Source organism: Penaeus japonicus, unplaced genomic scaffold, assembly GCF_977035675.1.
Source record: "Penaeus japonicus unplaced genomic scaffold, GWHDUDI00000001_assembly GWHDUDI00000033, whole genome shotgun sequence".
In the NCBI taxonomy this organism is placed as follows: domain Eukaryota; kingdom Metazoa; phylum Arthropoda; class Malacostraca; order Decapoda; family Penaeidae; genus Penaeus; species Penaeus japonicus.
In genome coordinates, this window is record NW_028234435.1 from 9651894 (window position 1) to 9664393 (window position 12500).

The window sequence follows — 12500 nt, forward strand, 5'->3', positions numbered from 1 at the left end:
CAATGGCCCGGCGTAGGGGTTTTCACTTATCGCCATGCCCCATTTGGAAACAGTTAAAGGCCTTCTCACTTGGTCTTGACATGTCAAGGGTGCACATGGGTTATGCATGTTAATTGCTTGGAGGTATCAATCTTGTTTAGACGACACATTCCATGACAAACAAACTACAGCACAGTGGCTGTTATGGACCACAAGTTTCCCACTGCTCTAAACTCTCTGAGTAAGCCTGGCAAAGGTAGTTACTAAATTGGTTAAGCATTACCACTTCCAACCCATGGTCTGAGATGGTATCTAAGGGGGCATTCTTAAAATGTTCCATCACCTTGGGTCTATTTTATGCTTATGCTGATTGTGAATTCTGGGCACATGATGAAGAACTGTTCCATGAGTTTCTCACCAAAGACTGTACAACAACCCTCTTAGAATTTACTGTAAGCTCCATAAGTTGGTTTGTACTGTAAAACACATATTTTAGTCATTATGTTTCATCCCTGAGACTAAGCCTATGTCAGTAGCTATGGATATATGTGATCCAGACAAAAAATATGAGCAAAATTTGAGTGACATCTAAGAACTTACTCGAAATTTTTTGTGTCGGTGAAACTGATAATTGCACAATTCACAAGCTGGAGCTTTTTTGGATCTTTTCACTTCTAACCATTTCTGAAAAATAACAGATATAGCATAGTTAGAAATTAATCTGCTCTTTCTACATAATGGAAGTATCATATTGTATCATATTTTGTTAATTAATCAAACTGTACTAAACTATATCCCATTCTAAAAATCCTTAGAGAAAATAACATGGTTACTTACATTAAGGCAGCCTTGGTGGATGAACTGCATGGTTCCTGCACATCTACATGGTGAAATGAGCAAATCTAACCCTTCTCCCTGCGGATGATGGCATATGCGGCACATTGGCATGGACGCTGTTGATGATGATGCTGATAACACTCCTGAAGACAAAAGAACGTTCTTCATTTCTTTGGGAGGAACAAAATTGACTTTAAGTGCAGTTGTAATATATCCATTTATCAAATCTCAGTTTCCCAATATATATTTTCCACAGATTTTGTGAAGTTTTGTGAAGGTTAGGGTGGATCCACCAATACATAAATGAATCTTAAAACTACCATTTGTGTATCAAATCAACTGAAATGCTCAATTCAGCTTAAATTAAATGCTTGTTGGGTTTTGCAAAATAGTAAGTTTACTTACACAACATAATTCCTCACTGAAAAACAACTAATGCATCATCAAGTGAAACACGGATTTCAGCAAATATAAATTTGGTAATATTTTCAATGTTAAGATATTTGTATTTCAGTACGCAACATAAACATTCTGTAATCAATGAAAATTCATATCAAAATGAGTGAAAAATGACCAAGTCGGAAACCTATCTGTGGGAATTGGTGCAGTGAACATTGCTGCACTATGTATAGAAAAGTTACATATAATATTACTGGTGATGACAACTCCATTAACACCACTATTTTCTATTCGGGATGCTAACTTGCAAATATACCTGGCATATTAATATTAATTCTCTGCACAAAAAAAACGTTGTTCAGTGAATATTCTATAGCATTCATTTTCAAAAGAAAACGAGAAAGCCTACTGTCAGTATATTCAATAAATTCAGATACTTGACTTTCCTATAAAACATAATACTTCTTCCAGTCTATGATCTTTCCCATATTTTATCACTTCCATTTCAGTAGTATCAGATAATGTAGAATACATTTAAAAACACGAGTGATCACCATCTAAAGAAACCATATATATATATATATATATATATATATATATATATATATATATATATATATATATATATATATATATATATATATATATATATATATATATATATATATATCTTTTTTCTACCTTTAATGAATCTAAAAGGTATCACTATGCCATGACTCTGGAATCAGTATATATTCCTGAATAGCAATGAAGACCCCTACACCTCAAAAAATGAGGAATACGAAGTGATTACCTACAATTTCCTTTATAAGAATATTGAACAATATATGTCCATTTTTATATAAGCTGGAAATATCATAGTAGAAATAAAATGACTGGGTGTTTATGCACGGTCAAAAAATATGATCCAAGAACTGTTTCGCTTTGACAATAAATGCTTAGAGTGAGTAAGAATTAAATGCAAACTGATCATTTTGTTTAGTCAGACATATATATAGTATGACCTGAAAATTATATTTTGGCATAGTAGAAAATATATCTATAACAGGAGTGATATCTGACCTGCTCTGGAATATGAGGGAACTCTGGGAAAGCTGGCAGCTACATGTTGTCTCAATTGCTCCTTGAAGTCTTCGCCAGGCTCTGAACCACTGAGGGATGCAGTTTCTATGGCATTCATCCCGCCACCTGTCATGCCACATCTGGAAACAAGATAAATATGAGACCATGGAAAATCACTTCCTATTGACGTCTAGATGGCGGATACAAAACAAAACAAGCAGATTTGACAATGAAATTACACATGAAACTGAAATATGTTGAACTTCAAATAGTAATGCTTAACCAAGTATCATAGTGTATTTTAAAGGGTTTATATATATATATATATATATATATATATATATATATATATATATATATATATATATATATATATATATATATATATCATACTATGCTCTCAGTTTAAAATCAAATGCATTAAAATATTCATAAAATAAAATATTAAAAAAAATTAATTGTACCTAACTTAAATGTATACCCTACAAGCCAATAGTAATAGTATGGAATTACTTGCACAGGTGTTTTACAGACAAAAAATCAATGTAATCAATAAGTCTTGTATGCCCTTAGCTTTTCTGAGGGAGTATACGAAAAACAGGCACTCAACTAGAAATGTATTATTGAATTTATAAAGAACTTTTGGTTGGGAGGCATATTTGCCCATAGATTTACCTTCATTCATAATATATTCTGAAACTAGCTTTATGCTAGGAGAAACCATTGTTGGTTTTCAGTTTGGTCACTTTCAAAAATTAGCACAAGAAATTTTCAAGTCTATGATTAGATTTAAACTGATACTGGTGATTATTAGTACTATAAATCATAGTAATTTGTTACATTAGTTCATCAGATCCTGTCTACCTGCATGGTATATACTTTGGTGCAGTCCAAGGTACACACCCAAAATGTTTGTTTTGGGTTAAAATATAAATGTGTGCGTGTGCGTGTGCGTGTGTGCACGCTGCGTCAGTGTGCTGACTCTTGAGAGTGTGCCATCGAGTGTTGACCCACCATGATACCCTACCACGGTAGTGACCACCAGGCGACAGTGGAAACTCACGATTTTGAACTGGGCTCGATCTACCGACCATGGGGATGCGAGGCCAGCACTGTACCAACGTGAGGTCTCAGGCACAAACAAAAGTGTGTGTCTTTCACACATAGATACACCTTCGGTCACCTGATTTGTGAGTTGAATTTCTAATTCATTCCCGTCGAGTGCCCACGGGGATAGTCTGTAAAACCTCGTTATCACTGTTCTAGCTAATAGTATATAGGTAATTTCCATGGAGTGTATATTGCATCTGGTTGGCCAATCGTTTTAGTGGGTCGTTGTGTTGTTATAGTTAGGAGTTGGGAGGCTCACTCCAAGGTCCCGAGTTCGATTATATATTTCTATATAAAATGTTTACTGCATTCTTCCGTCTTTCACATGCACACCAAAACACACACACACACACACACACACACACACACACACACACACACACGCACACACACACGCACACGCACACGCACACGCACACGCACACGCACACGCACACGCACACGCACACGCACACGCACACGCACACGCACACATATAATTATATCGCCTTCTCATTCTAGAGTCAACACAAGGAAATTCGATAGTCGGCATTTCGTATGCATCACCTTTTCGTAAAATAGGCCACATCTGGGTACCGATAAAACGCTATGCGCTTGGTATCCTAGGTAGCCAAAACTAACTTTATTCTTAAACACTACGTATTTCGTTTAATATTAATACAGCTCATTTCATTGATGGTAACATTTGTTGTCAACTAAATGTGTGTTTATTACCATATGTTTTCTGGGGATTGGAACTCTACTTTGGGGTACTGGTCAATAGAATGTCAGTGAAATTATGCATTTCATTTCTATCTAAACCCTGAAAAATATACACTCATAGCTATTATAAAATGTGGGTAATACTGACTAATCATTTGAAACTATCTATTGTGCTAACAGTCATTACTAGCATACTAATCTACAGATTTCAAATGTATTAATGACATATAACTATATATATATATATATATATATATATATATATATATATATATATATATATATACAGAATAAAACTCACATCTAGCCTGATTCTTAGGATTATTAACAAAACCTATATTCATTGGATGGATTTCCTCGCAGCATCATATTGGAGAAAAGTTTATACTAGCCCATAGCTGACTTAGGCTGTTGATAACATGCTCTGAGTTACACTGTGACTCAAAGAAGAGATTCCTGAGATCCTTCAGCTTGACTGCTAAGAGGATGACACCAGAACTCTGCGATGTCCATCTAAAGGATTACATAATTCTGGTTCTGCTAAAACAATAATGATGGTGAAATCAGATCACAACTGCTATGAAGTACTGGATTGAAAATTTTCTGCAAACTGATATTGAAACTTTAAAATTGACAAATAAAATTGAACAGTCCTTGTCGATCGCTAAACCCTACTTTAAAGGAAATACTGATGTGTTTCTTGGGATATCTAACCTCTCTGCTATTTTAGAAGATAAAAGTGACAAGGATCAGCCTTTAAAGTGTGACGAAATTTAAAATCAAAATTATCACCACATTGCAATTACTGAGAGTACTACGTTCGCCCGAACTCGGCACCTCTCGATGCTTTGGCAAAGGCTAACAATCCTCCAACTTACAAACTGCATCTAGTTTTACATTTACATTTTACACATTTTGATTGTCTTTTGAAAATGGCGGTAGGAGCCTAACTCTTTAATAACATAATTTATGGGTGTTTTTATTTACAGATTGAGAAATTTGCGAGAGTTGAGCATTTGCAAAAGTTGCACCAAGTCTTACGTCGCAAAGCGTTTCTTGGATTCGGCTCCATGATTAATGAAGGCAGGCTGATAACTACTCTCGATCACGCTTCTTTCGGTAAACGATAAGGACTTTTCAAACTCTATCGCATCAAGCTTTTCCGCATATTGCTTTCTTCCTTCTTGATTTTAAATATTTGATCAAGAATAATCTATTATTTCATATATGTAAAATTATCATAAAACTTTCATTCTAAAACTTCAGGTATGTCAGGTCAGGTGTGCTGATACTTTCTGGTGACCTCCCGTCTTGTATCCTCGGGCAGCGTGCCAGCCACGCGGCCTGCTCATTGGCTGGCTTTGACCTGGCTGGGATGCGATGGCTGTCCAGAATTGGTGTCTTGCTTTGGTCCCTGATTGGCAGGTGGTGCTCCCTAATTATCCAATGCGGTGATGTGTCGGGATGCGATCGTCGTCTGCTACAATATCAACTTGCTCTCTCACTCACACAAAATTCGTCCTGGTGGATCTGGATTTTCAATTAGGATTACTGAATATCGTAAATTGATATGTGGTCTGCTTATGCCTCCGTTTACTTTGTGGATCCCGTCCTAAGCAAGAAGAAAACTTTAATTCTTCATAGAGATCTTGTGGTGAAGGTCACTGATAGAGTATGCATCCTTCTTGATGTCCTTGTTCTGCAAATTATTGTTAAGGTTGTTCAACAGGATCAACAAAGCACACCCTAGAACTTGGATGCCAACCCCATTTACTTTGGCAAGCCATATTAATATAAATACTTTGTATGTGGGTCTAATAGCATAATTAGTGTCAGGAAAAAAAGGATCCATTACATCATAACATACATTCGATTCACTTATACAAACTATACTATGGCATTCTTAAAAGGAAAAAAAAACATTTAAATCATGTTAGAAAACATGGCTGGAGCAGCATGTAAAAGTGAGAGATGATTTTGGATGATACTTTTTTGGAGAGAGAAAAAAACAATAACTGAAAAACTGTCAATATGAATTTGGAAAATCAGGATCGACTACAGATGACCTAGAGAGACTGGCAAAGATATATGGAATTCAGTTCAACAAAATTACAAGACAAATCTTTGATTTCCAGATGATACTGCATACATATCAAATTCTTATACAAATAATTAGCTGGTTGAAACGAGGTTCAGGATACAAGTGGGAAACAGCTAATCTGGATAACCAATTAGATAGGGTCCTACAAGGGAGTATCCTCAATGTTAACCACTGCTATCAATGAAGTTGTATTGGCCGTTACACAAGTTGTCTCTTGCAGTTTACATGTGATTTATTTCTCTCTGTACTGCTTAGGGGAAAGCTTCCATGATGTACACAATCGAATGTCGGTTACAGAAAACTGAGCTGAACAGTGAACATCACAATATGAACTTGGGTTCTTGCCGAACAAGACTGGCAGTGCATTCCTCATACACTTTGACAATTTAATTTTATTAATTTCATTATCATTTTATTGTTTAAAATTCGTCCTAAGGTTATGTGGGTGCCTAAGAAGACTAATGCATACTCATCTGCTAAACCTGCATTTCTCAGGTCAGAAATCTCTGTGCTTAGAGTGAAAAAACAACTTTATCTTTCCATTGTAACTACATGAACCTGATTTACTGCCCAAGACTCCCCTTTTCGACTAATCTTAGTTGTATTTGATTGAAAGGAAAAGATCCAAGACAGAGATTAAGAAAGGATTAAAAAAAACACTATCAAGTACCTTGAATCTCAAGTAATATCCATAGTTGGTTTGAATCCAAATATGGTGTCGGTTATGCAGAATTGAATAACAGGCAGATTGTCAGTCACAACAATCCCTTCACTATAACTTGCAGTACACTGTAACACATTAACAATATAGTCTCATCACACCAAGCCATGGGCGGAGGTTCAAGACTAGCTTGTAGTGACATGAGCACCCTAGATAACTCTTTGTAAGGGTTATTTTCAAGATCATTCTTCTAGATTATTGAAAAAACTAATTAAGCGAAATGAAATGTGATATTTGGCAGTAAGTGTGCACAAATGGGTGGAAACAAGAGTGGTAATTACACAATGTTCAAGTTATATACAGCCTTCTTTCAGTATAATTTCGCTAAATGTGGATGTAGCGGATATCCACCTCACTGTAAAACGACAATAAGTTTCTTTCAAGAATGATAAACTCTTTTCTCAAACTCATAATGATAAGATACAGTTAGAAGGGAGTAATATTTACGCAGAACCCGTTAACGACGGGGATCGCATTACCCAGGCTCCAGGATGGGTTTTATTTCAGAACGAGGCAGCTTTTCTTTTAGTCACTCATTGCTGAACCAGAGCCATTTTTATGTTTTATCTTTTAAGTGTTTTACTGTATTTAGAGACTTATATCTGTCCTTTCACAAGCTCTATCAATTCTGCAGTTGACTAAAATTGTAGTTCTGGATACATATCAGTATATTTTTTTCTTTATACTCAGTGTGATAAAATTATTGCTGTTTTAGGGGAGGACAAAAAGCAACTTCATTTTTTCGTATCTGTGTGTTGCCATGAACGAATACGAAACATATAACCATCCATAATGAAGATAACATGAAGAATTAGGGAAGAGGAAGGAAACTTGTGCTTTTGACTATGAGTGCTACAGTACAAGGCATTCCTGCTGGCACAGGGGCGCATTGTAGACATTGGGCATGGTTTGCGTCACCTTCCTCCTCTCATTTTGCCCGCGCATCCTTCATCTGTGGTGCTTTAGAGCAAGAGGTCGGAAACCTTTTATGTTCCATCGCTTTATAAAGATAGTGCTTGGTAGAAACCGTAGATGAGTGCCATTCAATGCTCTCTCTTCTGCTGGGCTAGAAGGAAGTGGTGTCATCTAGGTTTTGGATGTAAGATGAAACCCATTTTGCTGAATATAACATTAGTTGTAATAATTGTCATCATCACTCACTCATTACGCATAGCACAATAAAATAACACAGTGATCCAAAATCCCTGAACGTCATGACGGCCCTCGTCAGGCCAAAGATCCTGCGCCATGGATGACGAAAAAATACATCACCCATCGTTAACGGGTTAAAACACCTAACTTCGGTTATCCTTATGTAATCAATCATAGGGCACTAAATTCTCTGATCCTATGTTAAAAAGTAACAATGCAGAGGCATCCACTTTGGCTCTATATCATTTTATGTTTTGTTTCTTGGTAATGTGTATGGGTAGAGCCTGTAGAACCAAATCTTCAAGGTAATGGTAGATATCATCAGGTTTACTCCCAAAATTATAGAAGAAATACAAGAGACCACGTATATTACATACAAATTAGTTTAATGAATATCTACTGGCTCACTTTTTTGTCCATATTCAGCAAATGTTATGATTACCCTTCTGGTTAAAAAAGTGTATTTTTTGAGAAGAGTCAAAATTCTGAAAGAACATCGAATGATGTTGATATGTTAGAAGGACTTCTCCATAATTTATAAACAAACTTTCTTTTGTTACTAGACTGTTTGCCATTTTCTTCCATTCCCTAAATGTTGACACACTGGAGGCAGAAAATATAGATGATCTGATGTGCCTGTTGGGTCCAATTCAATCCTGGAATGCAGGTATCTATTGGTATATAGTATATGGATTCCCTCAATATTGTACAAGAGAATGTCAATGGGTGGAATGAAATAGCTAGTAGGGAGCCAGACAAACTAATTAACCTAATTATGAATTATTTCAAAAAATAAATGACGGAAAGCTTGATGAGGAAAGAACTTCACTAGAAAAATAAGTTGTAGCTGGAAACAGATATTTCTGATCTGTTATGTTACTTGGCTTTCTGCCACATATAAACTGGATGTGACCCTGGTCAATGAGGTTTCCCTCAGAAGGGGAAGACTCCAACTAGGCAAATTCTAATTACTTTGAGGGGGAACCCTGTCAATTCCCTGGAGCTAGGAAGGTGAGGCATTTCCAGCAAGCCACACAATGCTGAAGTATGCCTCAAGGCACAAAGTATGAGTTTGGCCTGCTTTGTGTGGAAACAGGCAGTACTCAACCACCAAGAACCTGCTGGGAGGGGCCCCACCCAAACAGTTGACTCTACCTAATACATTGAACAGGTTCCCGGTCCTAATAAATTCAGAGAGATCAGACCCAAAAGGGAGGTCTAAAACCAAAGAATCCCACAAAGACCTCCCCGAGAGCAGAACTGGGAAAGATCTGATGCTCCTACTGTCCATGGTAATGACAGTGGTACCTACAGCTTGGAGACGTCCAGTGGGGAGGTGAAGGCTGTCTCGGCCCAAAAGAACCAGCTCTCACCCCACCATAACCAAAGCCCTATTGACCAAAAGGGGTAAGATAAAATTTATGGCCGTCAAGATCATGGCAACTAAAGTCTCCTCCTCTTACAAAGAATCTCAACCAATCTGATACTGTTGAGGTCGTCAGGTATGCCCAAGACTAGGCAGAAGCGGCTGGAATGGCAAGAGAGTTTTACCTACAAGACTTCTCTTTCAGAAATGTCACCAAACCGAAGTCTTCAAACTATCAAGTCCTCTTGCCATTTTGGAGAACCTCATTGGAGGCAAGCTCCTGGCCTGGATGTGGGACTACTTCAGGAACAGACCTGTACATGCGATCTGTTCTAACATGGACATGATTGTATTATCTCTGTTCCACCAATTCACAGGCAGAGGCTTGAATATGAATAGTGACCCCTATTGTGGTGTTCCAGAGTTCACATTGCAGCGTTATTAACTGGAGTGCGAACGAGGCTTCTCAAGTGCTGATGCTGGGTTGGTAAGATGGTTATGCCTACGATCTCATGGGAACTGGAGAGCCTGGAGGATCACACAAACCCAAGGACCACATGCTTCCGGTCCAAGTGAAAGTTAGTTCACAAACTTCACTGTACTGTACTGATCTGATGAACCCAAGATCCATGTCAGTGTGGACAGATATTCTTGGCACATTCCTGTGACAACCACATGGGCCGAAAAAAACACCAACACAACTGAATTTGGACCTGCCTTTCCAAGGGCACAGTAGAACACCCAGCAACCTTGTGGCATCATCTTCCCCCATGCTGCCTCTGGCTATGACTGTGTGACCTTATAATCTACTGTCTTTAATAAAGCTAAGCTACTGTATCTGACTTTTGATGAGGATCTATATGTGATATCCTTCACAAACTGGCCACAGCTTCAGGATTTTTCTTTCGCAAGATGAGACTCTCAACCACCTGTTGTATTACATCCATACCCCATATGGTTGTGAGCAGGCCAGTGTCAGCCAAACAACAATGTACATGCATGTTATGTTACCAGTGTTCTCATTTTCTCCTTCACCTCCTTACCCATTACCTACCAACTTTCCTTGATGTCTGTGTACTAAGGAAGTTGTATCTCATTTCTTTATTCCTAATACAATTAAGTGTTTCTCTGTAGTAATATAATATTTTTATTTATATGGTAAGTTAAGGTGTGAAGTCACATAATTTTTTTATCATGTATACTATGAGAATCGGTAAATATTTCAAAGATCTCATCCTGTCTACTATGAGAACCAGTAAATAGTTCAAAGATAAAGGGCTAGATCCTCTTACTATATTAATGGGACATCATGAAACAGATAACAACGCAGTACCATCACCTATCTATCCACTATCGAAAACTCTCCACCTAACTCCCAAACTCCCTCATCCATTCCACAACCACCAATCCAAACAATCTATTCAAATATGTTTACATATTAGCCCATCACGCTTTCAATTTGAGAACCAAATTTAATGGCACGTCTACACCATTAGGCAACTTCCTGCGTGGTGTAGAAATCACAGTAAAAAAATGGTATTTCTGAAAGTAATCCATTCCTCTTGAGTGCTGAGTGTCGCCTTGATATTGCCATTACCGAGGTGTGCGATGCCCTTGATGCGTTTAAAACTGCACACTTAGTTCTTTACAATTGGAATAGATTTAAATTAGTTTTAAGGCTAGCCTCTTTATCTAAAGAGTACGTAAGAGTTTACAATCATAGATTACAAAGTGCGATATGGATTCTATATCATCAAATGAACCTCGTAAAAGACGTATTTTGAAGGTGAGAACCATACTGCATGGATGATTTACCAGACCAAAAGTACTCTGGCCTCTTTCCTATCTTTGTCAGTCAGACAAAAAGTCTGGAGATCTTGCAAATCGGTCAAGAGTCACTCACTTCCCGGGGAATTCGCCTAGTCAATTAAGGAGAAAGCTACGAATACAACCGTTATTTGCGGTTGTCATCACACAAAACACACATAATACATATAAACATTTCACCACAAACACAGCAAAACAACAAACACAAACAGCTATACTACAACTCGAACCAACAGCATAGTCGACAACACTACAGCAACAGACCCAACAAAACAGATACGGTATTCGAGAGTTTTCCTTTTCAGAGGGTTTCCTGTAACACATTGTCAGGTTTCATAAAGATCACAAGCAATGGAAATTTACACATCCTCGTGCTTATGCATAATCTTTCCAGATTTTGCAGGTTGGTCCCTATCCCTAAAAAATCTGCATAAGTTGTTGCAAAGGGTTTTCATGACTGTCTAGAGGCATAAATCACTTATATATTTCTCACCTAATAAAAAATAATTCCAAAACGAAATAAATTAAATTCTAAAAATGTATCACACGTGCATATATTACCTTGTAGGCCGAAAAAGTAATGGAATCAACCATTCTTAACTTACACGAGGTTATTAGCAGACAGAACGTCTGATAATTGGGATGAGTCTATTTTCACTTTTCATCACTAGTAGGTACACTACCATTTCCCTTGTATGGGAACTGCCAGATGATCTATTTGAAACCAGACACAAGGCTGAATGTGCTGACAGCTACGTAGAGTATCTTGAGCAGGAATCAGAACAAATTCTGCAAGGCTAAGGAACATCTCCCAAAAGATCCTTCCTTACATATATAAAATTGCTTGGCCAAATTCATGCTAACAACGTCCAAATCGTGCTCCCCGCTTTGATGGTCCTCATAAGTAATTAAAGTCAAGAACAATAAGGTATATTGTAAATGTTTAAGTATTATTTCGGTAAACTGTTTCCATTTCAACGTGTTATATAAATCCAGTAATTATCATTCTCCTGCAATAAAATTAGTTGATGCTTTAGGCATAGTGTTTCCTGGAACATATCATATTGAATCCAAAGTGTCCCTTCGCCCCTTCCCTATAACGGTTTTTGTTTAGTTGTCCACCACCTGACAATTTGTCACATAAGCAATTCTCCCTCTTCCTTTTCTGGAAAATCTCTCATTCCTTTGAAGTACTTCCATCAACAATTAAAAATACTAATCAAAGTTCTATCTTGTCAAGGGAC

At 37.3% G+C, this 12500-nt stretch overlaps 1 protein-coding gene across 3 annotated transcripts in view; it reads right to left on the bottom strand.

Moving 5' to 3' along the window:
* LOC122259864 (uncharacterized) overlaps positions 1-12500 on the bottom strand; it is a 53078-nt gene that overhangs the window by 7341 nt on the left and 33237 nt on the right. For all 3 annotated transcript variants that reach the window (XM_043026805.2, XM_086530358.1, XM_043026806.2), the window contains 3 exons: positions 2278-2417; positions 817-959; positions 580-663 (listed from right to left, as the gene is read on the bottom strand). In XM_043026805.2, the coding sequence (XP_042882739.2) occupies positions 580-663; positions 817-959; positions 2278-2417 (367 nt within the window). The remainder of the gene's footprint in view (positions 1-579; positions 664-816; positions 960-2277; positions 2418-12500) is intronic.